The sequence below is a fragment of the Lissotriton helveticus genome, chromosome 2_1 (assembly GCF_964261635.1).
Source record: "Lissotriton helveticus chromosome 2_1, aLisHel1.1, whole genome shotgun sequence".
NCBI classification, from domain to species: domain Eukaryota; kingdom Metazoa; phylum Chordata; class Amphibia; order Caudata; family Salamandridae; genus Lissotriton; species Lissotriton helveticus.
Window position 1 is genome coordinate 194,245,038 of NC_136059.1, and position 19,950 is coordinate 194,264,987.

At 49.8% G+C, this 19,950-nt stretch overlaps 1 protein-coding gene across 6 annotated transcripts in view; it reads left to right on the plus strand.

Annotated features, from left to right (window-relative positions):
* The window catches only part of LOC144819281 (uncharacterized), a 752,536-nt gene that overhangs the window by 652,004 nt on the left and 80,582 nt on the right, over window positions 1–19,950 (plus strand). For all 6 annotated transcript variants that reach the window (XR_013607256.1, XR_013607258.1, XR_013607259.1 and 3 more), the window contains one exon: window positions 15,227–15,360. Coding sequence is in view for 2 of the 6 variants with exons in the window: in XM_078677246.1 (XP_078533372.1) it covers window positions 15,227–15,360 (134 nt within the window). In the remaining 4 variants the exon portion in view is untranslated. The remainder of the gene's footprint in view (window positions 1–15,226; window positions 15,361–19,950) is intronic.

A 19,950-nucleotide genomic window follows, 5' to 3' on the forward strand; every position in this document is an offset into this window, starting at 1 on the left:
GAATCTTCGATCAAAAGCCAATTTTTGCCTACACCAGGTCCAAAAAACTTGAAAGAATTGCTAAAACCCAAGCTGAAACAAAAACAGATCTCCTCGTTTAAAGGGATGAAAAGATGTGGCAATTGCGTACATTGCAACAATGTCATAGTAGGAACATCAATAAACCATCCACAAACAGGAAAAACTATACCATTATATCACAGCACGGATTGCAATTCAAACACTTTGATTTACTATATCAAGTGCCCATGCGGGAAACTTTATGTTGGCAAAACGGAACGAAAACTAAAAATCAGAATTACCGAGCACAAAAGTACCATCAGGAACAAGTCCACCAAGAGTCCTTTAGCAGTTCATTGGTTGGAGGCTAAACATGGCATAGCCCAATTACAGTTTTCAGTCTTAGAACAAGTTCAACACTTTGAAGGTACAGACCTGACTAGATCTCTCTTACAAAGAGAAATCTACTGGATTAAAAGATTGGGGACACAAGATCCCAAGGGGTTAACTGAAAAAATTGATTTTTCATGTTTTTTGTGAAAGATGTAAGCACCATGTGTAAATGAATGTACTTCTGGTTGGACCCAAAAAAAATTCTGTTATTTTTATTTTTTAGCGTTACTAAGTTCACTGTGACACATTTTATTGCATGTAAAATTCAATCACGTTCACTTCTACCCGCGCCGTCTAAAAATTGAGTCATCCAGCGCCGTTTGATATTACACTTGGATTAAGTCCTAGAATGTTCGTAAATGGTTTTTAGAGAGAAGATCGATCTCGATCTTAAAACACAGCGAGCAGTTGATTTGTTTAATACGCAGCAATTGTTCACGTGACTTGAGAGGAGAGAGGAAGTTTTACCGTTATTGTTGTGCTTGACACGCTCTAGTTGTTGATCGTCGGTAAGACCGGAATACTAAACCCTGATTGGTCAATATACTGAGCTCACGTTACGTAAAGTTGGCAGTATCGTCCGTGTATACAAAATTTTTGGCAATAGCAGTACGAGTAGATACGGCAGAGGAGTTAGTTGGAAGAGAATTCAAGGTATGTGTTGAGTTTAGTGGTTCTGTTGATTAGTATTGTGTGAGAACAGGTCCACTTATTTCATTTTTTGTTTCTTGTAGAATCGACAAAGCACAACATTTTTCATCGAGGATGAGTTCAGCTGCCTTTAATTACCACGAGTATTATCTCTTTGGTTTGTTTCTTCGCATTAGCACGCTGTTGGTTTATAGACATTCTCTGTATTTTAGCACACGGATTGCGCCACGATACGTGGAGGGTAAGCGCCTTTGACATTCACGGAAATCACGTGGGAAGAGGTGGAGGTTTTAAGTTTAAGCACTCACACGTATTAAATTTAAACCTGTTGGTCCCCCATCTGCCGGATTGTTTTCTAAAACCCATGTTTCATTTGTTTAGATTTCAGGCCCCGGAGGAAGAGCCGCGTTCGGCTCGAAATGCATCGGGCATTTATAAAAATGAAATTGATAATCTGTTATGTTTGCTTATCACTCTAGCTTTGCTGTCAGATGTGTAAATATTTGAAATTAACCAGAATTATGTTTTCAATGTATTGAATTGAAAAAATGTGTTACATTTTTCTTGATTTTGAAAAAGAAAGCCAAACATGAATTGAAAATTAAAAACTATAAAAGTTTTGCAACAGTGCACAGTGGTCGGGTGTAATTTCACTCGAGGTAGCCAGGGTCATCTCCGCCACATTCTTGCTGAGCCTGGAGATGTCGTCCCAGCGCTTGTGGCAGTGTGTGTGTCGTCTATTGCACACCCCCAATGCCCGTACATCACATGCTATGGTCCTCCACACGGCCTTGCGAAGGTGCAGCTTGACCTACCATGATGGGAGACAAGAGGGGAAGGTCAGTGGACAGTTGGACATTCACAAACATAATAGCAACACGTATCTTTCAGCAGCCATGCACAGTACAACACATGTGAAGGTCCCACAGCACACAGCCACGCTAGCAGAAGCCAGGAGTCAGTGACCACCTCATGCACACCAACATGTCCCCCTCTGCACTTACCACCTGTCCGGGGGCACCGTAGAGCCGTTCATAGTGGAGGAGCACACCGTCCACAAGGACATCCAGCTCCGCTGCGGTGAAGGGACGAGACCGGATCTCTCGCAATCTCAACATGGCAAGGTCCGGGACTGTGGTACTACAGCAGCAGTTGTTGGTTAGCTCAGCAGCAGCTGGTCGAGGTGATGGGTGCAGGCAGCAGTTGTTGGATAGCTCAGCAGCAGCAGGTCGAGGTGATGGGTGCAGGCAGCAGTTGTTGGATAGCTCAGCAGCAGCAGGTCGAGGTGATGGGTGCAGGCAGCAGTTGTTGGATAGCTCAGCAGCAGCAGGTCGACGTGATGGGTGTAGGCAGCAGTTGTTGGATAGCTCAGCAGCAGCAGGTCGAGGTGATGGGTGCAGGCAGCAGTGGCTGGAAGCAGTGAATGTGTGCTGCTGAAATTCACACATTTATAGGGCCCTGAGCTCACATCAATGGCACACGTCTGCAGCAATTGGTTTTCCCGGGATGCCTCATTCAAAATGAACCAATGACTTGCCCTGGTGCGGCGGTGCACGGCTTCCGCTAGTTTTGAACCCGAGTACGTGGCCCGTGTTACCTGTTCCTATTGGCTACATGTGCACGGACCGTCACGGTCACACAACGGCAACCGCATGTGCGCGCTACCGCGATGGTGCATCATTTGAAATTATTCACTCACTGGCGTCGCTATGGCGGAGCACGCATTCCCGCGGGGGCAGGGCAGGCTAACACATACTTTTGAATATGCAATTGGAAATGGCAGTTGGTACCCCCCTTACAGTCATATTGCAGCACCCACCGCAGACCGCTGGGTGCTGCACGGTCACCCACCGCCGGGTGCAGCCCGGTCACCCACCACCAGCACCCGGCGGTGGTTGACCGGGCAGCACCCGGCAGTGGTTGACCGGCATGGGCCACCCATGCCAGGGTGACCTCAATGCACAGGGCGCTCACCCACCGCCAGCACCCGGCGGTGGTTGACCGGGCAGCACCCGGCGGTGGGTGACCGGGCAGCACCCGGCAGTGGTTGACCGGCCTGGGCCACCCATGCCAGGGTGACCTCAATGCACAGGGCGCTCACCCACCGCCAGCACCCGGTGGTGGTTGACCGGGCAGTACCCGGCGGTGGGTGACCGGGCAGCAACCGGCAGTAGGTGACCGGGCAGCTACCGGCGGTAGGTGACCAGCCTGGGCCGGCGGTGGGTGACTGGGCAGCACCCGGCGGTGGATGACCAGGCAGCACCCGGCGGTGGGTGACCGGCCTGGGCCATGCATGCTAGGGTGACCTCAATGCACAGGGCGCTCACCCACCGCCCTGGGCCGGCGGTAGGTGACCGGCCTGGGCTGGAGGTGGGTGACCGGGAAGCACCCGGCGGTGGGTGACCGGGCAACTACCGGCGGTAGGTGACCATCCTGGGCCGGCGGTGGGGGACCGGGCAGCACCCGGCGGTGGGTGACCGGGCAGCACCTGGCGGTGGGTAACCGGCCTGGGCCATCCATGCCAGGGTGACCTCAATGCAGAGGGCGCTCATCCACCGCCAGCAACCGGCGGTAGGTGACTGGCCTGGGCCGGCGGTAGGTGACCGGCCTGGGCCGGCGGTGGGTGATCGGGCAGCACCCGGCGGTGGGTAACCAGCCTGGGCCATCCATGCCAGGGTGACCTCAATGCAGAGGGTGCTCACCCACCGTCAGCACCCGGCGGTGGTTGACCGGGCAGCACCCGGCAGTGGGTGAACGGGCAGCAACCGGCGGTAGGTGACCGGGCAGCTACCGGCGGTAGGTAACCGGCCTGGGCCGGCGGTGGGTGACCGGGCAGCACCCGGCGGTGGGTGATCGGGCAGCACCCGGTGGTGGGTGACCGGCCTGGGCCATCCATGCCAGGGTGACCTCAATGCACAGGGCGCTCACCCACCGCCAGCAACCGGCGGTAGGTGACCGGCCTGGGCCGGCGTTATGTGACCGGCCTGGGCCGGCGGTGGGGGACCGGGCAGCACCCGGCGGTGGGTGACTGGGCAGCTACTGGCGGCAGGTGACCGTCCTGGGCCAGCGGTGGGTGACCAGGCAGCACCCGTTGGTGGGTGACCAGGCAGCTACCGGCGGTAGGTGACCGGCCTGGGCCGGCGGTGGGTGACCGGGCAGCATCCGGCGGTGGGTAACCGGCCTGGGCCATCCATGCCAGGGTGACCTCAATGCACAGGGCGCTCACCCACCGCCAGCACCTGGCGGTGGGTGACCGGCCAGCACCCGGCGGTCTGCGGTGGGTGCTGCAATGTGACTGTAAGGGGGGTACCAACTGCCATTTCCACTTGCATATTCAAATGTATGTGTTAGCCTGCACCGCCCACGTGGAATGCGTGCTCCACCATTGCGATGCCAGTGAGTGATGTTTTTCAAAAGATGCACCGTCGCGGTAGTACGCACATGCGTTTGGCAAGGTGTGACCGTGATGGTCCTTGACCATGCAGCATATGTCATGCACAATTGCAGTATCAAGGATCATCTTCTGTGTTGGGGGAAGGTGTACCCGGATGGCGTGTGTACACACACTGCATGTCTCCGCACACATGTAATGTTCATAGTTGTACATGTGTGTCAGGACATGTCCGGAGTGCATCAAGAATCATGATGTGAAGTAAATGGCCCGTGTCCACGTGTGTCATTCATGTCCATTTGTTGCATGTGTGGTCATACTATTGATCTTGCCAGTGGTTAACAAAGGCCAGTGATGTGCACCCAAGTTGCGTCAGATGTGCATGGCGATGTGTTGACGTCTTGGTTTTGCGGACACACGTTTCCATTTGTACACATCTACACAGTACATCAAGGCTGTGTACCCACATTCAGAAGCTGTTGTGAGTGTGTGGTTTGTGTGTGCAAGTAGCAATGATGGGGGTATACATGCATTCTGTGTATGCGTATGTGTGTCGCCTGTTGTGTGCCCATGCATGTCATGTGAGGATGCACAGCATTGAAGGTGGGGTCATGAAGACAAGGAGGGTGTGTTCCATGTTCGTGTTGTGTGTGCACGTCCATCTGTGTCTGTGGGGACGCTTGTCCACACTTGGGCCCTCAATCATGTGTTGTTGGCAGTTCTTTCAACATGTGTGCACGTTAAATTGGACATGTTTGCACACAGGATGTTGTTTGTGGGTGAACATTGTGTGTGTAGTTAGCTGTAGTGCCTTATATATTGCTCACGTCACACATTGAGTCAGTGTCTGAAAGATGCATTATATGTATTGTGTTGGTCAAGATGTGATAGTTTGGCACAGCTATGCGGTGTTGGTCAATTGACATCTGCTCCCATCTACTCCCACACAGGAGGGCTCCAAATGTGCATCGACCATACACTGTGCTGGAGGACATGGTTAACGAGGAGGTGATCCGTAAATTCCGCCTTGACCGTCGTAGATTGCAGGAGCTTGCAGCACAATTGGCACCTCATCTGCTGCCACGCAGGACATATCCAGGAGCTATTGCACCCACAGCAAAGGTGATGGCGGCATTTCACTTCTTCGCAACAGGCACTTTCCAGTACACAGTTGGTCATGCCGGGGGATGTCACAATCCATGTTCAGCATGGTGCTGCGGGATGTTCTGAATGCCATGATGCATTACAGGGATGATTACATCTATTTACCACGTGCGGCAGAGCTGGCTGCAGTGAAAGGTGACTTCTATGCCCTGGCCCGGATACCACACGTAGTGGGTTCCATTGATGGCACACATATTGGTCTAATTCCACCCCAGGCACGTGAACCTGTATATCGCAATCGGAAGCACTACCATTCGATCAACGTGCAAGTGGTGTGCCTGGCTGACAACATCATCTCCCATGTGTGTGCCAGATTTCCGGGTCACCACATGACTCCCACATCCTGCGGAGCAGCATTGTCCCCCAACTGATGGCTAATCAGAACGTGCGTGGCTTGTAGGTGAGTGTGTTGTGAGGACTATTGTGTTGTATGTGTGCCATGCTGTTCCCAACAATCCTGGTAATGATGTATGTGTCTGTTATCCCCCCACCTAGGTGACTCTGCGTACCCAAACCGGCCGTGGTTGCTGAGCCCCATACGGAATCCTACTATCCCTAGTGAAATGCGTTATAACGAGGCCCATGGGAGGACACGTCGAGTGGTGGAACGTACTTTTGGACTGCTGAAGTCTAGGTTTCGCTGCCTGGATAAAACCGGAGGGGCCCTGCCATACTCACCAGGCAAAGTATGCCAAATCGTGATTGCCTGCTGCATGCTCCACAACCTGGCCTTGCGCAATAATATTGAACTGATCATGGACCCTGCAGACCAACAGGTTGCTCCGCCTCCCATCCCACTCATGTCCACTGATGAGGATAGTGGGGAGGAAGAAGGTGTGGACCAGAGGCGTCAGCTCATTGATCGCTACTTTCCATGAATGTGAGTAACTACCTCTTGTGCTGCTGGTCAATGCGTGATGTATGTTTGCTGGTGATGTGTGGATGTGGTGTGTGGATGCTGCCTGTTCTGGTATGTTCTGTTCGCAAATGGGTGTGGGAGATGGTGTACATGCAAAGGTCCCTGATGTGTGTCCTGTGATCCACTTATTTGGTGATGAGTGTGGTTTGTGAGATGTTGCAGTACAGTGTGTTGTGATGGGTGTGAATCACTTTCCTGACCAGTGCTTGTTGTTCTCTCATTATCCCTAGGTCACTCCCACAGAGGCATGATTCTCAAGAACATTGATCCCTGCACCTGGTAATGACAACTTATAAGACAAACATGTGATTAAAACATGGAGGTCACACAGCATTGAGTGTTTACATGGTGTTTATTAACAGGTTGTGGATTGATGTTAGTGCATATTTACAAGTAGGTGTTGGGGGAAGTGAGAGTTGAAGGTCATGGCAGATGAAAACTCCGTGGGGACACCACATTGTGTGATGTACACCTAGTCCAACAGATGTGTGACAATGCTTGGCATTGTGGGACAAGATAGTTCGCAGGGTGAATGGCAGACACAAGGAAGGGTGAAGTCAGTGGCGGCCCCTCTTCGAGCGGGTGGATGGTGCATTGCCACTGCTCTCAGCTGGATCCAGCCTCGGACGGCCCCTCCGTCTTGGAGCCGGAGCGGAGACAGCTGTGGGGGCAGGTTGGTCAGGGACAGCCTCCCTGTCAGTGGCCTCAGGTGATGGTGGCGGTGGTGTTGGTGACCTGTCCCGCTGGGCACTTGGGTGAGGGGGAGGTGGTGTGGTGCGGGATAACCACTCCCTCCAAAGAGCATTTTGCTGCCCCATGAGGTCAACAATTTGGCCAATGCGAGTGTCAATGGACCGCAACAGCTGGCATCTCTGTAGCGAGTCTTGGTGGGCTCGATCTGCCTGTGCCTGCGACCGCTCATAGGAGGCATGGACTCTGGCGATGGCATCCAGGGTCTCCGTCCCAGGATGGGGTGGGTCTCGTTCCCCACCTCGTCTACCACCTGCACTCCTGTTTGTGAGCTGTGGCCTCACCTGTGTCCTCTCCCTTCCACTCTCCCTGCTAGCCTGAGATGTCGATGGCCCATCATCGGACGATGGGTCAGGCAGGGTGGCACAGGCAGGAGTGGAGGTGGTGGTGGTGGTGGTAGCTGCACAGCTCACAATGGCTGGTGTTGGTCTTGTGACACTGGCCAAGGTGGTGGAGGCCGGGATGTCCTGGGAGCCTGATGGCACTGGGAGTGTGCTGGGGCCAGCATCGTCCTCTGCACCCGAGGTATCAATGGGATCCTCATTAGAGAGTCCAAGCTGTGAGGGGGGCAACTGTTGCTGGCGGTTGCTGCTTTCGCCTGTCAAGTTGCCGTCACCTGAAGGACAAGAATTTCAGAATCAATGCTGTGGACATGACAGGCTTTTTGTTGTCACATTACAAATCACTATGGGATTACGACATGGTTGTTGTTGTCATCATGTTGTTGTGGTTGACAGTACAGGGCAATATGGTGGCGTGGAGGTGGGGAGACAATACTTGGATATATGTGGTCCGGTCCTGCTATTGGATGGTGCCCCTGTGAAGATGTATATGTACCTCTAAGTTTGAAGGAGGCAATGCACTGGTCAGCAAATGGTGGGCGGACTCCATCTTGCTCTGGGATGAGACATGGGGGCCTGTTGGGAGTTGTAGTGCTGGTCTCTCACACCCCCCACCCACCTCTCTCACACCTCCCACCCACCTCTCTCACACCCCGCACCCACCTCTCTCACACACCCGACCCACCAATCTCACACCCCCCACCCATCTCTCTCACACCCCCCACCCACCTCTCTCACACCCCCACCCACCAACACCCTCCCTGTAGACATGGGTGACTGTTGGGAGGTGTAGTGCTGGTCTCGCACACTCCCCACCCACCTCTCTCACAACCCCCACCCATCTCTCTCACACCCCCACCCAACTCTCACACCCACCACCACCCTCCCTTTCGACATGGGGACCTGTTGGGAGTTGTAGTGCTGGTCTCTCACACCCCCCACTCACCACCACCCTCCCTGTCGACATGGGGGCCTGTTGGGAGTTGTAGTGCTGGTCTCTCACACCCCCCACCCACCACCACCCTCCCTGTCGATAAGGGGGCCTGTTGGGAGGTGTAGTGCTGGTCTCTCACACCCCCCACCCACCTCTCTCACACCCCCCAACCACCAACACCCTCCCTGTAGACATGGGGGCCTGTTGGGAGGTGTAGTGCTGGTCTCTCACACCCCCCACCCACCTCTCTCACACCCCCACCCACCAACACCCTCCCTGTAGACATGGGTGACTGTTGGGAGGTGTAGTGCTGGTCTCTCACACACCCCACCCACCTCTCTCACAACCCCCACCCACCTCTCTCACCCCCCCCACCCAACTCTCTCACACCCACCACCCACCACCACCCTCCCTGTCGACATGGGGGCCTGTTGGAAGTTGTAGTGCTGGTCTCTCACACCCCCCACCCACCAACACCCTCCCTGTCGACATGGGGGCCTGTTGGGAGGTGTAGCGCTGGTCTCTCACACCCCCACCCACCTCTCTCACACACCCCACCCACATCTCTCACACACCCCACCCACCAACACCCTCCCTGTAGACATGGGGGCCTGTTGGGAGGTGTAGTGCTGGTCTCTCACACACCCCACCCACCTCTCTCACACCCCCCAACCAACTCTCTCACAACCACCACCACCCTCCCTGTCGACATGGGGGCCTGTTGGGAGTTGTAGTGCTGGTCTCTCACACCCCCCACCCACCACCACCCTCCCTGTAGACATGTGGGCCTGTTGGGAGTTGTGGTGCTGGCTGCTTTGACAACATGCAAGGCTGGGAACGTAGGAGGCAACATTGGTGTTTGGTCATGGTGGGTGCATTTGAGCCCAGGACTTCACATTTGGGTGACTATGTGGCCCACATGCATGGATTGGTGCATGGGGGATGTGTCTTTGCAGTTGTGCAAGGCAGACCATGGCAGTGTGATAGTGGTCATTGGTTTGTACTTACCAGCCTCTAGTCCCTCTTTGATTCCTTCCAGGCTCTCAGGGTGCAGTATGCCCAGCACCTTCTCCTCCCATTCAGCAAATGGTATAGGCTCTGGGGGAGTGCCGCCGCCAGTGTGGTGTGCCCACAGGTGGCTCTTGGCCCTGATGCCTTTCACCCTTGTCTTGAGGTCGTGCCACATCTTCTGGATCCCGAGTTTGGTGCGTGGCACGGTCCCTGATGCATTGACTCTGGTCACTATCCTGTCCCACATGTTTGTTTTGGTTGCCAAGGTGGTCTGCTGGACTTGGGTACCGAACAGATGTGGTTCGACACGGATGATATCATCCACCATGACCTTCAACTCACTGTCTGTGAACTTGGGGTTTTTCTTGGGTGCCATGGTGTGTGATGTGCAAGGTGTGTGTGTGGTGGGGTGGGGTGTGCAGGTGTGTGGTGTGTAGGGATGGTGTTGTGGGGGTTTGTGTGGTGGGTGAGTTTGTGTGCAGGTTGTATGTGGGTTTGTGTGTGTATGCTGTTTGTGGTATTCTGCCTCTTTATTGCTGCTGTGCTGTGATGCAAAGGATTGTGGTAATGGGAGGGATTATTTTTATACTCTGTGTGGTGGTTGTGTCCCAATGGTTGCTGCCAGTCAGGTGTTCTGTGGGTGTGGTGACTTGGGTGCATTTTTCGGGGCTTGGGAGGGGGTGTCATTGGGGCGTGTAGTTGTTGGGAGTTGGTGTTTCAGGTGGGTGTGTGTCCTGTTTAGTGTGTTTTCTATTTACTTCCGTCAGCCATTTTGGAATAGGTTTGACGGCAGGGATGTTGTTCGTTTGGTACTTCCGCAGTCATGCTTCATTTGTCGTAGCATTGTTTCCGCTGCGGTCGAGGGAGGTGGTGGGTTTTGTTGGAATGGCGGCGTTATCCTAATCGTGCGGCCGGAACCTCGCAGGTATTGCGGCGGTTGGGCCTGTTTCCGCGGTCATGTTCGTCCGCGGCAGAGGGTGTTTCTTTGGTACCGTCCGCTTACGGCGGTCTTTGGTGTGATCCGTCCGCCGCGGATGGTGTTTGATGTGATCCGTCCGCCGCGGTCGGTGTTTCTTGACAGAATTATCCTAATCGCTACAGCGGATTATCCGTGTTGCGGTCGAGAGTGTTTTTGCCGCGACCATGGCGGACGGGACACGTTTCCGTCTGCCATCCTAATGGGCCTCTATATGTTGGACACAAGAGAGAAACCACCTTAGAATAAATACTCCGTCTTCAAACAAGCCTGGGTGAAGACGGGTGTAATGCCAGAAACCGGTCCTAGGAAGCTGGATTCCAGTCCAGGCTGGACTGTTCCCAGGAGGCACATGGTCAGACTGATTTGCATATGGCCATGTCTGAACTGGGGTAGCAGAGTGGGCTAAAGAACGGTGAGGGATTAAACCCAGATCTGTTGACTGGGTGTGTGTTTGATTCGTTCAGATGCTCCGTCCATCACCACCCCCTTTTGTACCGCTTAGTAAGTCAATGATGGCATGATCAGAAGGAAATGGCTTAATGGTGAGCAGGACGTGTCAACATTCGCTAGTGATCAGTATCTAATGGTTTGCCCTGGTTATGTGAGTACCCTCAAGTGAATTTCCTCATTCCAAACTGGCACGCATCCAACAGTTGTGCTTCCTCCTTTTATTTTCGGAGTTTTATATAGCGTGAACTTGACCCAATGGTATCAGGTAATCAGGTATCAGAGAGCTCTACATGAGCACCAGTTGTCATTGGCTTGTGTCTTTGTCCTTTGGAAATGCTGGCTTCTGATTCAGTAATCGGCTTGTTAGTCCCTCCTTACTACTGCCTTGTCTTTATTTGTAACCTCCCATGGCTACTGACCCCTTTACTTACGGTTGTTATATGGTATGAAGTGTTAGGTCAGTGGGCACTACTTTCTTTAATGAGTTTTTACATGGGCATAGAATCCCCAATGGCGGCGACCGCCTGCACCCCTCTCCCACAGCTTACATTCAGTGTGCCATGCACGCTTTCTCTTTTTTAAAAAAAACAACAATCGGTCATGGGGGCTGTGCGTCTTGTTGCGCACTGGTCGCCCAACTCAATTTCTTTTTCTTTAACAACAAATTATGGCGGGCGCACGTCTTGTTTTCATTCCTGCGTCTCATTCCACTTCCTGGCATGCCCATTCCTCCCACCACCTCACTCCCCCTGTATTCCCCCTCCCTGTACTCGCATGTTTAAACTTCTTCTTAGAAACCTTTTAGAAGTGTTCCACTCGATGAAACCGGCCCACTCACAAAGAGCGGCATGTTATCTGAATAGTATTAATCGAAACATGAGCATTTACTGTCGATGTGCAGACGGTTCTGTAATTGGCAACTGTCCTGAAGCTCAGACCTGGTCTGTGACCTTCGGCGCGTACTGCCGCGGCTGCCTCGTCATACCTCATCCAGTTACCCTCTTACCCTTTGAGTCACTAGCTGGCATTCCTTAAGTCCTTTCTCGTTTATTGCTCATGCCTCTCCATTTGCTACCTAGATTCTTCATTTTCGTCTGATTTACATAGAATTGCCTCTGACACCTAGCTAATGTTGAGGCTCAATGGGGGGGCTTAATACCCTTTCTGTTCTACCTTTGACAGGAAACAGAAATAATTATGGATTTCTAAAGATTCTCCAGGGGCTGAAACTCTTCCTCAGTTACCTGAAAGGATGGTTGAGTACTGCTCTGCGTCCAACATCTTCAAGACTTTCGCACCAAGAGGCTATAGCTGTTTTTGACATTCAACATATATTAGTGCTAGAGTCTAAGGGCTTGCTCAGTGCCCACAAGTCATCCTCAAGGAGATATTCTGAGATTATGTGCTCAAGTGTAATAAAGCTAGTGAACAGCTGCCCTAGCTGAGGTTAATTCTTCTTTAGATCCGACGAACCTTCATAACTTCCATTTTGCTCAAGCTTGAGAATGTCCATTATTCAAGTGGGAATTCTGGACTGCTATCAATTCTGGACGTGGCGTTTGGACTAATCTGGCCACAGTGTGGCCATCATTTGTTTTATCTATCTTATTTTATTTCAAATGTTTTATATAACAAGAAAAACTTAGATGGAATTAAAGCAGATATTGTCATTGCAGCTGAATTCCTTGAGATGATTTCTTGAAATGATTTAATCTAGCGGTGCGGGCAATAACAATTTTGCTATAAAACAACAACCTTTCGAACTTCAGTACATTATTGGAGTTTATAAACCAATAGGAGGTGCGTCAGATGATGAAGTCAAAGAAACCGTAGTAATTGTTCAAAAACCTTTATTTATGTTCTTCATTTTCATGCGTAATTCTTTATTACAACAAAGCAGCTCAGCAAACGCATTTCGTTCCCATGCATGGGAACTTCATCAGGGCTTAAGAATAATAAAAATCATTGCCGTCTTTATATGAAAAATTGTGTTGTTCTAGATCCACAATATCAAAAGGAGGAAGATGCCTCACAATGTCATAATTCAAAGAATCAAAAGCGGAATAGTGCCTCACAGTATCAGCATGCCCAAGGAGTACCGTGTAAGTCTAGAGCGCTTTAGTGAACTATCATCAACCCGATCCACACCAACACCATTTCTCATATAAATATGCAATGCAATGGAGGCCCAACAGAGGACATGGGCCGCCTCTTGCTGGAGGGCCACCGATTCGGGCTTCCCCCATTTGAGAGTGGCCACGTGCCAATATTGTAGACTGCTGGCATTCCCATGCATGGCAATGGATCTCTGAACCTGCAACAGTGCCAAGTCTAGAAAGCGGTTGATAGCGCTCCCTGATTTCTTGCCTTTGAAAAGTCCCAGCTTATCACATTCCATGAAGCACAGTCCAGCCCGACCTGTGATGTCTGTCAGCTTGTCTGTGACCTCTTGCCATATCGCCACCCGCCACTGGGCAGCTCCAAAACATGTGAGCCCTGTTAGCGTTATGTGCTCAGAATCTGGGGCAACTGGCGGTAGTGCCATATATCCTGTGTAAGTGAGGTACTCCCTATGTAGAATATTATGCTGAATATATTGGAATTTAGCATTGTGGTAGAGTTTGCGTGGATATCCTAAGACCCTATACCATTCCTTATGCGTCAGGACGCACAGAAAACATTATGTTAACAGTTATTTTATTTATCTTAATTGCACTAATACAAAACAAATACTAATGCAAACTTTGAGAGGGCAAATACCTAGATATAAAGGGCTAGATGTAGGAGCCCTAATACCGGTCGGAAACGTTACCGACCGGTATTTGGCTTTTGACATGTAGGTGGGCTGTAATTTACAGAATCGGTATATTTACCGATTCGGTAAATGTACCGCCTCGGTTTTTTTCCGAATCGGTAAATATACTGATTCTGTATATCCATATGTAGGTGGCATAGTTTGCAGTGCCACAGGCCCTTAGGAATCCTTAATTTACCACCCAATCCTATTGGGTGGTAAAATACCGAATTCCAGTGTACATGCACATCTGTGCATGTACACCTATGCCATGTGACACACAGACATGCATTTCCGAACTATACATTTTGTGCAGCAATAATGCATTAAATCATATTGCATTGTTTGGTAACAACACTTAGGCCCAGATGTAGGTCGCCATTTACCGGTCGGTAACGGCCGATTTCGGCCGTTACCGACCGGTATTTTGGATTTGGCATGTAGGGGGCATCTTATTTACAGAATCTGTATATTTACCGATTCGATAAATATACAGAATCGGTAAAATACCGAATCGGTAAATTTACCGATTCTGTAAATCAAGATGTAGGTGGCACTTCAAAGAGTGCCACAGGCCCTTTAGGAGTCGGTATTTACCACCCAATCCTATTGGGTGGTAAAATACCGATTTCCAGTGTACATGCACATCTGTGCATGTACACCTATGCCATGTGACACCCAGACATGCCCTTAGGGCATGTGTGTGTGCCACATGGCACACAAGCCTGCACTTGGGGTGCTACAGGGTGTCAAAGTGACACCCCGTTCCCCCTGCCAGGATTCGGTATTTACCGATTGGGTAAATACCGAATCGGTATTTCCCATTGATTCCTATGGGCTTCAAAGCCCATAGGAATCAATGGGAAATACCGATTCGGTATTTACCGAATCTTACAGATTCGGTAATTGTAAATTAAGAATACCTACATCTGCCTCCTTCTAATTTACCGATTCATAAATACCGAATCGGTAAAATTCGGTATTTATGATTCGGTAAATTAGATTTACCTACATCTGGGCCATGATATGTTAAAAATAAAAAATAAAATTGCAGGGTCACAGTTCTGGTTCTATTGAACGTTGGGGCTGCTGAATACCAAAGCAACCTAGTTTTAATTCCACCTTATGCCCTACTCTTCTACCACCCTTCACTTTATTTCTCCTTGTCTCACTGTTGTGTTTATTTTTCTTCTCTATTTTCTCCCTTTGTCATGGTTTTCCTATCTTTTGCTAATGCCGTATTTGTCCTTTTCTACTTTTCTCACTCTTGCCTTGCGTGAAATTTTGGTGTTGAAAAATAAGTCCCTGTACCCAAACATGAGCGCTGGTGGCCACCACCTGCTCAAATTGAGCATTGCTCATGAACTGTATAAATTCAGGGGGGCGGGTGTACTTTTACTTTTGTGTTTGTTTTTTATAATCAATATTTTTTTGTATTCATGGTTTTAGTAATGCAATGGATGGATGCCCCAAACCAAAGTAACAACCAAAGAAAGGATGCTTCTGGTAAAGGAAAGCAGGAGGAGAGGAAAACAGCAGGCAACATACCGGGAAGACTCAGGACCAAGAGCTTTGCAGAGAAGGTGGGTCATCACTTGTTTATGGAATTTCCTTAGGTCCATTTCTCACTGAAGGGAGAAAGGCAATTGCTTCCAGCGGGAGAAGCCTTAAACAATTGGCGGCATATTTATGAGAGCTTTGCATCATGCTTGTACCACGTCACGTGGTACATGCGTGATGCAAACCTCTAAGTCCGAATTCTGAAGCCACACAAAGCCACTTAGTGTGGCTTTGAATGGCTTAAAAAATCAGGAGTAAGGCAACGCGGCACAAATCACTGCGTTGCCCTACTATGTTCATGGAAGGCTTTCCATGGGCTTTTGCAGTGGGTTCCCCCGGCAACTCCTTGGTTTGTTACCCATTCCCCAATTTACAAGGACTTCTAAACTTGGGAATATGCCAAAATCTTACGACTCCTCAGGAGCATGGTGTAAGGGTGCCTGAGGTGGGAAAAACGGTGCCACCTTAGGGGCAAGGGACAGGAATATGCTGTATTGGATATGTATGGCACATTCATGCCCTTTTCCTGTGACGCAGGGGCAGTGCAGCAAAGTGACATGCTGCGCTGCCCTGCACCCCAAACGTCATCAATATGGCCTGTATATCTAGGCTGTAGTAGCAGCAAATAGTGTTTGAGGGGGTTACATTAGGTGCCTAGCTGATTGTGAGGGGAGAAAAATGTTAGTAAAATATGCAGGAGTTTTCTTGTGTAAGGCATAATAGACAAGGCAGAGAGCATTATAATCGACTCTTTGTACGATCGGAAGCAAGTGCATATTATTGATGTAAGGGGAAGGGAGATGTGATCCTATCAATTGAAGCAGCATAGATCGAGTGGTTTTCTCCTCTCCAGGCTGGGCTCGGGTGAGGCTCTGATGAGGGTATCCACAAGTAAATATTGCTTTGGGCTGCGCACACCTAATATCATGAAATGTAAACAATTCTAATATTGAAACCAAATGTTCTGTCAAAGCGTGCTGGGAGGGAAAGAGGTAGCTATCCTCTTCAGCTATGAACAAATGAACAAAGCAAGTGTACCAGATCACTTGACCCTACCCGCACTGGGGTATGCAAAACTGAGTTTGCTCAATTAATTCACACAAAATCATACCATTTAACCTCATAACATTCTTTTTACTCAAAAACCATAGTGAATTTTTCTTGATAATAATATTTTCACTGCATGCTTACATGAAATCAAAATGTAAACACAATGAGGGCCATATGTAGGTGGCCAAATACCGGTTGGTAACGTCCGATTTCGGCCGTTACCGACCGGTATTTTGATATTCAGATGTAGGTGGCCAAAATATTACCGATTCTGTATATTTACCGAATCGGTAAATTTACCGAATCTGTAAATTACCGATTCGGTAAATGTACAGAATCGGTAATATGGGATGTAGGTGGCACTGGAAACAGTGCCACAGGCCCTTAGGAATTCGTTATTTACCATGAAATATGATGGCATGGTAAATAACGAATTCCTGTGTACATGCACATCTGTGCATGTACACCTGTGCCATGTGGCACACAGACATGCCCTAAGGGCATGTCTGTGTGTCACATGGCATACTAAGGGCATGTATGTGTGTCACATGGCATACAAGCCAGAAACAGGGGTGCAACAGGGTGTCAAAGTGACACCCTGTCCCCCTTGTAAAATCGGTAATTTTACCGAATCGGTAATTACCGAATCGGTATTTGCTATTGAATCCTATGGGCTTCAAGGCCCATAGGAATCAATGGCAAATACCGATTCTGTAATTACCGAATCGGTAAATACCGATTCTTACCGATTCGGTAATTGTTACAGAATATTTACCTACATGGCATTTACTGAATTGTAAATACCGAATCGGTAAAATTCGGTATTTACTCCAGTATTGGAACTTTCATAGATTCCCATTGCTTGTATCATTCCCCGTCGTCGGAATGGGAGCCTCGGTAATCATATATATATATATATATACAAAGCGCCACGAAGGTCTCCGTATGGTTCTTCCAATTTGGGTTCTGCAATGGATGGATATATATATATATACCTAGGTAAATACACCCTAGTAGGTACAAAAAAGTAAAAGATAGGCCTAGGCCTCATTATATTTTGTAGCCTATAGGTGTCCTTATGTAAAAAGACCCAAACTCACCTTAGCAACCAATCAGATTAGCCTCACCCTGTGGAACCTTCCTGAGAAAGCTCAGAACCTCAGATTTTCTACCGCATCGTTGGTGACAGGGAGTCTACTTAGAGCTCTGCTCTAACTTCTACTTTGAGGTATTATTTAAACTGTTTTCTGACAGGATTTGTTCAAGATTTAACAATGGCTGATAAGGAAAAGAAGAGCCTATTCAAGCCTTGTGCCACTTGTGGCAAAAAACGACTTTATGTTGAGGACAAACACAAGGACTGTATATATTGTTTATACCCTGAGCATAAAGCAGAAGATTGTAAAATATGTAGGATGATGTTTGTTAAGACCCTTCGTGATCGTGAAGGAAGATTACTTATTTGGCTCAGGAAGTTTGGAAAGAAGGATGTAGTGGTATCAAGTGATGAGGAGGATGCCAGGTCAACATCTTCTAAAACGTCTCTAAAGAGGGGTAGATCATCTGTGGAGGTATCATCTGAACCCCCCTCAAAGGCTGTGCGTGGGACCTCTGATAGGTCTGGCAAGCCCGAGCCTGGCGAATCTCCTCACGGAAGTGTAAAGGAGAGGGAAAGGCAAGCACCTCAGGTGCAGAAGGCAAAACTTGATGAGGGCTCGGCCGGGCCTACACATCAGGACAAAGTTTCTAAGCCCTTCAAGAAGCCAACTGTAGAAGCCTCAACAGTGGTTAAAGAAGGCTCTAAGGCCTCTTCAGTGACTTTGTCTCCTCATCCGTCGACGAGCCATCCAGCGACGACGAAGGCGTCGACGAGGACTTCAACGACGATGCCGTCGACGAAGACTGGGGCGACGACAGCGTCGACGACGATAATTACGTCGACGGTTACCACCTGGTCGACGAGGACGATTCCGTCGACGATGACAATCCCGTCGACGATGGCAATCTCGTCGACGACGACAGTCCCGTCGACGACGACAGTCCCGTCGACGATGACGAGCCCGTCGACGATGACGGTCCCGTCGACGGTGATGATAATCTCGTCGACAGCCCCGTCGACGATGGCAGTACAGCCTAGGGATTTGGTGGACTCATTTATGACGCCGTCGACGGCAGGTGCAAGGGAAAGCACCAGGAAAAGGAAGATAACTCCGGATATGACTTCACCTAGAAAGGTGGATTCATTACCCCCAGCCCTTTTATTTGACGAAGAGGACTACTCAGAGGAGGAGAATGAGATGTATGGAGATGCATATAGTCCATCACAGTTGAATCTTAAATACCATGATTCTGACCAAGATGATGGTTATTATTATCGGCAAGAACAGCGACAGCAAGACCAAGTCGCATACCAGGAATCCCAGGGGCAGCAGGGCACGGTTACTATGCCTATGAGTCTGCTGACAGACTTAAGAGCTATGCTGGAAGAATATAGAAGCAGACAAGGGTCGAGTACAGTGGAAAGTCAAGTGCAGGTTCAGCCACAGGTGGTGGCGACTCAGTCTGTGCCTCCGTCACATGTGGATGAAGAGAGGGAATATCCTAGGCATACACCACACCGGGATGACACCTCGGATGAGGATGGAGCAGGTGACAACCAGGATCAGAACCCGGATAGTGAATGGAACCAGTATATTATTCCGGATCCGGCTTCTCCGGTGCCTGACCCGATAGATTTACCTCCGGCGGAGGTGGGAGGTTTCTTCAGCTTAATGGAGAGAGCCACGGCACGCTTTAAACTAGCCATGCCTTCAACATCTACTGATTGTTTTTTATATGATTTTAAAGAGGCTTACCGTAAGGCAGTGCGTTCGATTCCCATTATAGATCATATATGGAAAGAAGGAAAGAAGGTGATGCAGGCCCCGGCGACGGTTATTCGAACCTTACCACGCCTAGAGAAGAAGTATAAAGCTCCTGATGACAGTCCCGCCTGCTTGATTGGACAACCTCGACCAGACTCAGTCATATCACAGGCAGCACAGAAAAAATCGCGAAATCCTTCGGCCACCCTCACAACTCCACCAGACAAGGAGGGTAGAAGGTTAGACAACGCTGGGAAGCGTTTTTCATCAATGGCTAGCTTGCTGGTCCGGGCGGCCAATGCCCTGGCGATTCTAGCAAGGTACGACCGTCAGATGTGGAGTGATATTGCAGCCTATGTAGACCTACTGGCGGATGACCCTAAGGCTGAAGCACAAAAACTTCTGGAAGAGGGGCAACGTTCTTCTTCAGAAATGACTGACTGTGCGATGGACATTGCAACCACTTCTTTCCGTGCTCTGGGTAGCGCGGCTGTTCTTAGACGGCAGGGTTGGCTACGAGCTACTTACTTCCGACCAGAAGTTCAAAATAAGATTCTGGACTTACCCTTTGATGGGGACATGTTATTTGGAAAACATATCGATGACACACTGCAAGGAATAAAAGCCCATAGGAATGAATGGGGCATTACCGGTCGGTATTTACCGAATCGGTAAATACCGATTTTGACAAGGATGCAG